The following is a 12548-nucleotide window of genomic DNA, read 5'->3' as shown; positions in this document are numbered from 1 at the left end:
AATAAAACAGAGGCTTTAGATAAGTTATACAAAGAATCAAAAGAACACAAGGCCATCTAAAAAGAAAGATACATGATTCAGAAGTAAAAAGAGATGGAATAAGTTAGAATCAAACAACAGTGCAGGGTATAGTAATATTAAACAGAGTAAAGCTGATTTTATGCAGTTTTGAGCTCTGACTTAGAAGAACAGAGTTGTGTCAGAACTTTCTGGGAGTTTGTATGATGCAAACATCTGCTGCTTTTTAGATCTATTGGTAGACAAAGGTCCACTGAGGTCAGCGTGACATAATTTTTCATCATTTATTTTGGGTAATAGTGATTATATATCTGAGGATACAACCTGCACATGTATGGAACAGACTCCCAGCAGACTCTAGCAGACTGAAAAAGGTCTTAATAGCAGCGACTATTCATTCATTCATTGTGTGAAATCAATGCCTGAAAGGTCTGCAATAAATCAGAAATGGATTTGGACCCTAACTGACTCACTGAATTTTTAAAGAAACTTATGAAAATACAGTTACCATAATATGTATGTATAGATAGATAGATACTTTATTAATCCAGAGGGAAATTCAAGACCAATTTTGTATTCTGTATTGCTTTCCATAATCTTTTGGTTCACGTAGATGTTGAAGACAAGAGGCCCCAGAATGGAGCCTTGGGGAACTCCATGTCAGATGTATAATCTCCAATCAGCACATAGACAAGCTAACTGAGTCGTGACCTTATCCTGCTTTTTTTAGGAGGAGGTTTGGAAAGAACCGGGAGTATCGTCCGTGTTGAAGCCCACCCAGAGGCCAGATCAAACAAACCAGTCGTGAAACCTCCGAGCACTGACGGCAGCGGGTCCTGGCGATGGAAACCACCAGAACAACGAGCGTCCCTCCGACAGTCAGCTTTCAACCTCAACGACCTGAACAGATACACAGACAGCTGTGATTCCCTGAGGGATGGCGGGTCGGTGGATGGAAGGCGGAGCGTAGCAGGGACCGAATCAGAGAGTGAAGGAGGTGGGGAAGGAGGGGGAGGAGGAGGAGGAGGCGGAGGCGTTTACACCAACCATCCACATGTTGTTCACCCTCTACACCCCTTACATCCAAATAATCCCAACAATTTCCAGCACCCTGGTTTTAATCCCAACAATCCCAATCATCCCAACAATCCTAACTTCAACAACGTTCACCCCAACTTTAACCCCAATGGTACCAACTCCAACATGCCGTTTACCCCCACCCCCACCTTTGCCCCTCCCTTCCACCCCCACCCTCAGGCCATCACCACCATCAGGGTTACCCCGGTGGAGGGGACGGCCGCCAGCAGCGACGGCGGCTCAGACTGCCAGTCGGTGGCCTCGTCCAGCCGCGAGTCCACCCTGAGGAGGAAGAGCGGCGGCAACGTGGTCCACGTCCCCGACCGAGGGCCCACCCCCGACCTCCACAACAATCACCGCATGTGTGACGACGGCAACCGACTCGATAACGAGAGCAGCAACCGCTTTCACGAAAACCTCCGAAGTTTTCAAGAGAACCCCATCCTCCCCAATCACCCCAACCTCCCCAACAGGCAGCTGCAGGGGATGTTTGGCCGTCCGAGCCCAACTCCGCCCCCTACCTTACCCCGACCAATCCTGACTCACACCCCTCCTCCCACCCTGGGGCTGGCTTATAAAGAATGACGGTGTTAAGGTCATTCATCTACACCTGTGGTAAACAAATTTGTCCTACTTAACCAGTGCAAACGCTGCTGGAGCCAAAATCACTCCACTCTATTGGACTGAAAACTAAAATTGAGATAAATCCATTTTCCACCCAGGGTTAGCTAATGGTGAATGGCCAAAAATGTGTTAGTCACACCTAAAACATCTCAACCAGCCAGTCTGGACAGAATATACGAGTCCCAGCTGGTTTTCACCCCGCTGAATATGTGTACTGTAAGAGTCTCAGATCCCATCAGCAGCAGGTTGGAGATCCACAGCTTCAGACGTCCCTGATGGTAATCTCCAACTGGTGACTAAGGGGAGACTACAGTGAGTTTGATTCAACATTTTTTCTGTGTCTTTATATTTATTTACGTATTTTTATCATGGACTTCTGGGCAAGCCAGAAAATCTTTTGTAAATCTAACAAATTGAGTGCACTTGCTTCATAGGCACAAGGACAATGGGCTAAATAAAGCGCTGAGCCTTTGAATCGCTGGTCAGGAGAGACTCCAGCCTCCGGTCTGTCCTTTATCTCCCTGCCAGTGAGGATGGATTCAGCCTAATGACTCTTTTCCTGTTTCTCCGGCTGCACGGTCGGAACCACGTCTCCAACATTTATCCATATACTCCAGCTTTCACCCTGTCGTCACACAGGTAACACGTCTATATATGGACTTTACAGCGTGACCACACGCCCTTAGAAGGAAGTTTTCCATCCAGAGCCCATAACTGTGATGTGTTTGTACATATGGGTGTGGGTGGCCACGAGGGAAATCAAACCCGCGGCCCTAATTGTGTCTGGGCTACGAGGAGTCCCTTCTGGGCGATAACAGTATCTCTTAGTTGGTGGTGGTTTTGTGTTTGTGTTGGATAACAATATCATGGGGCATATATTGTGTTTAAATATAGTAAAAACTCTCTTTTCTACATGCTGTGTTTCAATGATGTGCAGTTTATGAATTATCCTGGCTGTGTAGTAGCTGTACCGTACACCAAACGTGCAGCATGTTCGTCACATCCAAAGACCCAACCAAACCCAATGTTTACTTTTTTTATTTTAACTAACTCATTATTTCAATGCTTTAGTATTAGGACCACTGTTGAAAACTAAAATGGAATATTTGGAGAATAAAACGGTGATAAAATGGAGAAAAAGAGTTTAAAATGTCACTAATTATAAGTTCAAAAAAGATCGCTGTAAATAATAAAATAGATATCATAGTCATAATTTAAGTAGTAAATCATATTTAAAACACAGTGTAATTATAAAACCAGTGCAATATAAGAAGAAAATCCTAGAGTTAAAAATAAATTTGCACAGACAAAACTGTCCAAAGAAAAAAGTTCTAAAAGTTTTACTCGACAATAATAATATTAATAATATTGCAAAGATATAAAGATTATTTTAATGTGTGGCTCAAACTGAATTTAATGTAATTTATGCAATGTAAAATCTGCTAAAAAAGTAGATATTTCAGGAGAAATGTTATAATTTACAAGAATGAAGTATTACAAAGTAAAAGTGAAATTTAACAGTAAAAATAGGTAATAATGTTCCATGTCTTTATTTATGAGGAAAAATAACATTACTATTAATAAAGCTGCAATTTTATAAAGGAAAATCAGATATCATTACAATAATGTCTTTATTTTGAGAAAAACATCATAAAAATAATATTTAACGTGATTTATTTTGAAAATGTCTGTAAAAGTATGATGTAATCACCAGTTTATTCCCCAGAGTGTTTTCCTGCTCTTACAGTGGTCCTACTGCTCCAGAACTTACTTTAAAACGACGTCTTTAGTATTTTGCATGTGTGGTTGAATTCATGAGGTCATTCTGACATTTTACTGACGTTGGAGGTTAAAAAACAGATTTTTTTTACCTTTTAAAATAATGTATAAATCTCCTGTTAACAGACTGTCCGACGTATTTTAGCCCAGTGTTTACATTCTTTATTTCTTAGTGCCCAAGTGCCATCGGAGGGAAAGCGTTGTGGCTGTGGGCTGTTAGAGCAGGAATAATGTCTGCATGGAGCAGAATTATAGAAAGCACAATCACTGCAGCTCTGAGGTGGACGTTAGCAGCTGTAGACGTCTGTGATCTCTGAGTGCTGACGCTTTCTGCTCAGATGTCGTCTGTCGGTGCAGGAAGGTGGTGAAGATTTAGCTGATGGTGGAGATGATGATGCTAAAAGAGCGGTCACTGTGCTGAGATGCTTTCAGTGGTGGAATATATCCCAAAATGTCAGCTGTCAGTAGAGGACATATTGTGGCCAAACAGGCTAAAATACATCAAAGGTGTATCGCTGAATGTGTCAGATGTTTTGAGTTGCTCTTCGACGACAGATGACCTTTTCCAGGTAACAAGAAAGCTCAGAAAATAAGATGTCGAGCTTTTAAGAAGACCCTGACAGGTCGACAACAAACTCTGTTTGATTGAAAGCGTGGCAGAAGGTATCAGAGCCCGTTGTTGTGAGTTTTGGTCATTCTTATTGAGTTCAGCAGAAAGCATGCAGAGAACAGGCTGAAGCTGCTGTGAACGTTTGGAGGAGTATAAACGTTGTAGAGCCTCGTTATCACTTTATCCAGGAGTACTGAGGATCTAACAAAGCTGCAGGTGAAACAAATGTGGCTGATTTCAATTAAAAAGAGATCAAATGTTTAAAAGAGACTGACAGAAGGAGGCCATCCTAGATGAAGCTGAAGGACCGAACTGATGAGAGTTTTAAACAACACGAGACCATATTTTAATATAGATGTTAGAATATTTTCATGTAGTTCTGATTTGGAGCTCAGCTTATGATAATTATGTGCCAAAATCTTTGAGATGGTGCCACAAAAAAGCAGCACAATCACTTATTTATGTTAGAAGGTTTATACCTGTATGCAGAAATCGTATTTATTAGAATTTACTGTGAAAGTCCAGGCTGAGGAGCAGTTCTTCTACCTAATGAATAACGGTGTATGATGGACCAGCACTGTCTGTGAAACTCAAAACTGTGTTTTTAAGTTAAGACTGCACAGTTTGATTTAGGATATTGACCACATTATTGTTATTTTAGTGAAATTTGTCAAGTTTTCAGTAAATAAGGCAGAATTTGACCACATTTCAAGAGTTTTAAAAAGGTCATAAAAGAACATGGTTGTTTCCCGACAAAACTGCTTCCAGTCACATTTAAAGACTGGTCAGAATTAAAAACACCAACAGAGTGATGGAGAGGATCCTGGTGGGTTCAGACTGATAGCTGGTGGACAGTGAATCTTCCAGTGATGGACTTTAAATACTGTAAAGTTCATTAGAATTTCTGACTGGAAGCAGCTTCACCTCCACAGTCTGTAACACAAAAACTGCAGTCGGTTCTTCTCCTGAGATGTTTTATTTTTAAATCTCCGCAGCCTTGTTTTAGTGGAGGAAGAACTCTGGATTTAAAGGTCAAAGGACAGCTAGATGTACAAGTAGAAGCTTTTAACAACATTTAGTTCATTTTTCCACATACAGAGAGTCTTTATTCCCATTTCACCGTTTAATTGTCTGCACATAACACAAACCTGAACCAAAGCTGCTTCACCTGCCTGAGCAATTTACAGATATTTTATCAAGACATACAGATGTAGATGTCAGGATACAGATGTGATATTAATGAAGAACAAATCTGGAGGAATGTAAAGATCAGAAGAATAAAGCAGAACACATTTCCAGCTCATGCTCTTTGTATGACTGAAAACTGAAAGAGTAAAACTGTAAGAAGTTTATTTTAATATGATAGATGAGCTGTTAGCTGGTCTGGTGTTAAAGGCATCTCAGTGGACAAGAAGTTCAGATAAATATATGAAAGTGAATGTTTTAGTTTCAACACCAGTAGTTTTCTGTACTTTCAGCAGATGGAGGGAGTGGAAATGAGGAATAGATTTTTTTATGATTTGTGTTTGCCACCCAGGGCCGGCCCTAGAACTTTGGTGGCCCTAAGCAAGATTTTTTTGTGGCCCCAAAACATGCACAGGGCAACTACCAAATCACGTGCACAGCTTGTAATTAGGTTAAAACACACATGCACATGATTAACAGCAAATATTTATTTTTTAAAAAATGTATCCTTGACAGGGACAAAATGCGAATCACACACTTATTGTGGTGTGGCCCCCTCTAGTGGATGTGGCTATAAACAATGGCATAGAGTGTTTATGCCAGCGGCCGGCCCTGTTGCCACCTTTGGATTATTCCTCCTTTAGAAATGCATTAAGTCAGTTTTTTAGTATTAGAAAAGCCTTACAGCATATTTATGTTCTTAATCTATTAAATGGCCTCATCTGATGTATTTTTATTGCATGTATTTTTGTTTATTTTTTAACATGGCAGAGTAGTTTTCCATTTTCAGTTAAGAAGTGATGGTTACGTACGAGAAAGATGTGATTTAAAGCCCCGAACATATCATCCACTGGCTGCATCTGGCCGGAACAGAAGAAGAGGAGGTTCACTGTAACGTCCAAACGGTTTTAAATAAGTATAGTGATTTTATGGACTCTCCCCTTTAATGTGAGAGAGTTTTACCGGCAGAATGTCGCTGTGCCTGATCATTACTGTGCTGATTTATCCACAGGAGCCCACTCTTTATGTACTGTTCATGCTTATAACTGTGTAGTAATGATGCTAATAATTCTAGTAGTAATATTGGATTTGCTTGAAAATGAGTAGTGTAGTGTATTAAAACCAGATATATCGTTTAGACGAATATTCCACCTGTGCGCCTCCACAGTGGAGAGATCCCAGCCAGAACTTTGCTAGCTAGCTGCAGTTTTAAATTAAACTTGAATGCAGGCATGTGGACACCTCTGAGCTGTTTGTGCGGTTTGGTGTTGCGTTCAGGGCACGTGTACAGGTAGTGGTGGTAAACCGGTTAGAACGAAGCAGCGGTTTGTTAGCGTCGATGCTCGGTGTTGTTTGTCGTGCTAGCAGCTAGCAGCTAGCCTTCTGATACTACCTATTGTTACTCATCCCACCACCTGCTGGTTACAGGATGTTCATAGATTCAACCAGCTGTCCTAAAAAGGTCAAATAGAATGAATGTGAATGATCCACAACAAGCTGTTTAATAACTATCATATTTATAATAATCAGTGTTATTTTCGTCTTTTTCTTTCACTGAATCTCTATTGATATAATACAGTATATAGATATTTTTTGATTAGTGTATGTGAACAAGAGCTTTTTATCTCTGCTCGTCCAGTTTGTTTTTAATTACCGTGGCAACCACTCAGATGAGTGGATGGTCGGTTTATCTTATAGTCAGGCCTGTAACTCGCCAAGAAGGAAATCTGTTGGAGTCCATTTTTTTGAATCTCTGTGTTGGACAAAGGTTCAGCTGAACACTGTGCAGAAGTGTTCTGCCATCATCCCTGTTTTTAAACCATAATGGCCCTTACTAGGCAGGAGAATTTTTACTGGAGTGGTCCTGTGTTCCATTAAGTTTCCATTGTGGTGATGGATCTGGCAGAATTCCTGCAACAAAACAGTTAAAGCAATAGCTGCTGGATGTAGCTGTGGTTGTTGACGATGATGTTAGAGAGAAGAGAGTCCTACTGGATGAGGACTTTGTAAGGGCAGAAGAACCACCCTAGTGTTGGTTCTTCTGCTGGCTTAACCAATCAGGGGCACTTCTTGCAGTCGAAACACACTCAAAAGTTTGTGCCGCTCCAAGTTCCGTCAATTGAAAACGGCCTATTGAGATTGACTAGAGACACTTTTTGTTTCTAATGTAAACAGCATGCTGACAGATAGTAGATAGTAGCTGGCAGATCATAAGAGTCAGTTTATGGTCTGTCCAGGAGGTGTGACTTCACAGAGATTAATGCCTGATTGAACCGGTCCATCCAGGGACAGAACACATGGCAGAACTCTACCAAATGATGCATGTCTGTGTCTGATAGTCTCAACACTGGAGTTTATGGTTAGCCTAGCTTAGCTTAAAGGAGACAAAAACAGCTGGTTGGAGTTTCTAAATACACTGATGAACGTCTCTACGCTGACGACCTAACTCTATACAGTGTGAATTTTCCTGGAGAGTTACAAGCTTGAACAGTTCTTTTAAAAATAAGTGCATTTCCCACAGTGCTGCTGGGCTGTCACCATATTACAGGAATGTACAAAAACACATTATATATTATTTCACAACACAAGTCCAACTGGATCTCAAATGAGCGGTTCCAAAATATTAGAATGCTGTAAAAAAACGTCTTATTGGATACTTGATGTAGGTTTTGTTTTTTCTATCAGATTTATAATCAGTTGAAGATATGAGCTACTAGCTGTTTTTAATGATCGACGACGGTATCGGTTTCCTGTTTCTATTGCTGTACATAGACATTTGTATCTTTATACTCATTAGTATATCCTGTATGTGAACCCAGACTGAAGCTTTGGGTTGTTAGCTCAGTGGAAATGCTAATGTTTAGCATAGACTACAAGACTTTTCCAGCCAGCCTGGAGTCAGTCCACCTTCAAATCCCTCCATTCAAGACGCCAGTGTTCAGTCTGACGGACAGTGATTTTGGTCTTTTCTTCCATTTTCACTTCATTTCTAGGTTTTAGTGGACTGAATCCAGGCCTGGCTTCTGTTTAGTGCAAGACTTACATTTTAATAGAAAGTGGTCCTAAAAAAAGCTGCTGTCACGTGAAAACCTTGGTACTCCAGTTAAAGTGTAATTATCCACATTGTTTCATAATTCATGGTTTCATTTTTAAAAATGTCTATTTGTGTACACACACACCTGTTAACCCTGAACGCCTGAGAGGTTCTATTTTTGGAGGTTTGAGGTTTGGGAGATGTCATTCTGATGGTTTACGCTGACATCTGCTCCAGTGGATGAGGGTTAGTGTTCTCTGAGCAATATATGAGAGATCCAAGGAAATATCAGAAATAGCTGAAGATGAAGGACAAAAAGCAGACAGTAAATGTCATCTGATTGACTTCCTGAGTATTTATGGAGTTCAGTATCTGTGTGGTCACGCCTCATGGCTTTGTTTACATGTACACGTCACTGTTTGCTGTACTGTACTTACTGTATGGTTTATTTCACCGGATGTAGACTTTGGGTATAAACCTGCCTCTAACTGCCCATTTTATGCAGCTTTTCCTCCCCTAATGCTTCTGTCACTGTTTCCTTTCACATCATGCAGTAGAACTTTCCTGCTTGGCTCTTTCTATAAACGGTTGCAAAGATCTACACAGAATCTGTTAACTTTTGGGGTCTGATGGAGCAGTTTTTGCAGTCGTGGACAAAGTTTCATTCTCCAAGTACGTTCCACTCAAATGTCATTACTTTGAAGGAGCACCATCCCTGCATCCTGGGCTAGAAACTCTGTGATCGGGTTAGAACAATAGAGAAAGGTACGGCTACGATTACAGCAACTCCAACCAGAACACATTTTAGGGTGGAAGGAAACGGAGACATTATCACATATTAATGACTTACTATTGCAAAACTGAGAAGGAAAGTTAAGGTGGTTTGGACTTCGTGACTACAGCAGATTCCTGAAGTTCTAGCAGTGGTAAAAATCAGGAAAACTTAACAGATACTACCGTTCAAAAGTTCACCTAGACGATTTCATGTTTTCCATTAAACTCCCACTTTTATCCATGTGCTAACATAACTGCTTAAGGGTTTTCTAACCATCAATGAGCCTTTCAGCACCATTAGCTAACACAATGTAGCATTAGAACACAGGAGTGATGGTTGCTGGAAATGTTCCTCTGTACCCCTATGGAGATATTCCATTAAAAATCAGCTGTTTACAGCTACAATAGTCATTTACCACATTAACTATGTCTGCACTGGATTTATTATTCATTTAATGTTAACTTCATTGAAAAAAAATGCTTTTCTTTCAAAAATAAGGGCATTTCTAAGTGTCTCCAGTCTTTTAAATGGTGTAGTGTATGTTTCTGTGTAATTTGAGACACTCTCGAAGATTTGAAAATATTGGCTCATCACACGCTGCAGGACATTATTGTAAGATTATTGAGCCAGAGGGAGCCGCTGCGTGATCTAATTGGGAAGCAAATAAAAACAAAAATGGAGACCAGGGTGCAACAACTTGCTGTTCAGCTAAAAATATAGTGAGAAACAGACAGAAACAGAAGGTTGAACAATGAAAATGGTTGGGAAGATACAGCCAAAAACGGTGTGATTTCAGCTGTTTTAATCAGCTTCAATGTCTTTAGCTAGCATTAGCCTGGAGGAATGCTGTGTGGTAACCATTTAGAGTTTCAGAAGGTTTAATACTGGATCTGGAAGCTTCTCACATTAGCAAATAATCTGGGAAAAAACATCAAGATCTCAGTCTTTGCTGCAAGAACTGTGGTGTGAGGTTTCCATAGCAGTGTGGGATCTGACAGCATTATCTCTAGAGAATGGAACCATGGAGGCTCTGTTAGCTTATATGGTGAATTTACATTGAAGGCGATGATGTTACAATGGAGAAGACTGCTGCTGGATGAAGACATATAGAGGGTAGAAATTCAGCACTTATTCTGTCTTGAATTTAACCGATTAGCTCCTGTAGTCTGAGCCCAACGTTTCAGTTTCAGACTCCGTAAAGACGGCCGGAGGGTCAGCGGGAGCAATGTGAACCCTTAGCCTGCATTATTCAGAGATCTTTTCTCATAATTATGAAACACAGATCTCGTAGCTCTGAGAGAGCTCTTTGTGAGTGGAACACTTCCATCCTTACAGGCGAACCCCCCCCCCCCCCTCCCCGCCTCCAAAGAACTACTGTGCTTCAAGCTGTGCAGAAGCTGTCGAGTTAGCTTTATTATTCAGTGCATCAAGAGCAAGCAGGAAAGTTCCTCAAGCATCTTTTGCCTATTTTGATTCCAGTGTTATTATCAAGCTTTTTTTTTGTTTTAAATTTCATGTTTCAGTCCCTACAGATAATGTGTACATGTAAAGACAGCTACTGAAGCCATCTCATCCGTTCTGTGACTGAAACTCTCAACTCTTCACATGAAAACCAACAGTGACTTGCAGTGGGACTTGTTCCTGAGAGTTCTGGAACCAGCAGGACTCTGGAGGACGAGCTGCAGAGTGGATGAGTGAACCGAGTGACTAATGGACTGAACAGACGGAACAACAGTGTACCGATAATGACAGACATCCTAAAGTTTCTGTTTTCCAGTGGTGTCTCTGTGACAAATAAAGGTTTGATATCAAGCTTCCTGTCTCTCCGTCTGTACCTATTAAACCGTTCTGTGTGGGAGCAGACTGCTGCCTCTGCTGTGAGGGTGGAAGGATGAAGAGGCGATGTGAAAATGATGGAAAGGTAGACATATCTGTGCCACTGGTGTCATTTACAGCAACATGGAGTCATAGAAGTGACTGCCAAGAGCGGCAACGTGACTTTTTTTCCTTCAAGTAACCGAAGAAATGCCAATCAGGAGTCGGCTGTGTTGATGTTATCCTTGCTGTTCATATTTTGTGGCCAGTTTCCAACTAGCATTTTTCATGGATGTCAGTAATTAGCTACAAAACCACGATTTTAAACATACTCAGAGTTCAGATTCCTTCACCAGCACCACTCAATCTATCAAAGAAATCTGACTGCATGACACCCAGAAAACTGTTTGGCACGTTCTTCATCCTCCAACCAGCCCCATCTGGAGCTTTTCCAACTGTTCTGAAGGAGTTCTCACATTCATTGAGTTGGCTGGTCCTTCTTCTCTCTGAGCTCCATCTCTGCTGGGTTTAGGTCGGGGATTGTGGAGGTCAGGTCTTCTGAAGCAGCTCTACATCCCTCTACTTCTGGGTCAAACTGCCCTCACAGAGTCTGGAGGTGTTTTGGCTCATTGTCCTGCTGAAAAAACTGCTAATGGTCCCCCTGAGCTACCACAGAATACTCACATCACCCACCAGGCTGCCATGGCAACAGTTTGAGGACATCACAGCAGACACCTGTAGAGGCTGGAGAAGACATTCAGAACATTATTTATCCATTATGTGTGTATATATATACATATATAAATGTATCCTACCATCATCTAAGAGTTTGTTCCTGAAGATGATGGTTGTCCACTATATTTCCAGGTTTTAATGATGTGTTGGACGGTTCTTAACCTGATTTTAGTTGTTTCGCCTCCTTAGATTCTACAATTTCATTTAGCAGACACTTTTGTTAGCTGTTTTCTTTGCTTGATGCAGGCCAATAATCTGACCCTTCTGAGACAGATTAACATCCTTTCCATGACCACAGGACATGTCTTCCACCACGGTTGTTGAAGGAATGAGAAGCTCCTCCCTGCGTCAGCTAGGGTTAAACAAGTTGTATCATCACTGCAGAAATTATCCAATGGAAGGATCTGAACTCTTAGTTTAGTGAAATCCAAGTGGAGACTTTTTTTTTTGGACAGGCAAATTTCTGCCTACTGCAGCTTTAATTGTAAAATGTCTGAATGTCTCCTCATCTCCGCCCAGTCACACAATAACTGGACTTCTATTCATTTCATCACATGCTGTGATGAATGCTATAAAAACCGAAGGAGGATTGGTTTTTGCTGTTATTGTTTTGTGTAAAAGTGACGCAGTGCAGTTTTGAAGTTTCCAAGTCGTGGAACCATCACTGAGGAGGGAACAGGAAGTGTTTAATCGGAGCGTCGACACTAATAATAGCTTACTGAGTGACAGGAGTAAGGCCTAGTTCTAATATTATAAGGTCATTTAAATGTGGATCAGTCTCGATCCGAGGAGGGAGGAAGAAACACGGAATGTTTACTGAGGGAAGCAGCGACACGACGTCAGGGTGTTTTACAGAAGCATGAAGGTTAAGAACAGCAACAGAGCAGTCAGCAAGA

The 12548-nt window shown here is 41.1% G+C and overlaps 1 protein-coding gene across 1 annotated transcript in view; it reads left to right on the top strand.

Moving 5' to 3' along the window:
• LOC110958018 (phospholipid phosphatase-related protein type 4-like) overlaps positions 1–10914 on the top strand; it is a 52892-nt gene extending 41978 nt beyond the window's left edge. The window contains 1 exon segment of the mRNA XM_051953983.1: positions 749–10914. Coding sequence (XP_051809943.1) covers positions 749–1680 — 932 coding nt within the window. The 3' untranslated portion in view covers positions 1681–10914.
• The last annotated feature ends 1634 nt before the right edge of the window (positions 10915–12548 follow it).

Source organism: Acanthochromis polyacanthus, chromosome 9 (genome assembly GCF_021347895.1).
Source record: "Acanthochromis polyacanthus isolate Apoly-LR-REF ecotype Palm Island chromosome 9, KAUST_Apoly_ChrSc, whole genome shotgun sequence".
Taxonomy (NCBI): domain Eukaryota; kingdom Metazoa; phylum Chordata; class Actinopteri; family Pomacentridae; genus Acanthochromis; species Acanthochromis polyacanthus.
The sequence above is the reverse complement of the archived record's forward strand: the minus strand, read 5'-3'. Positions and strand labels throughout refer to the sequence as shown.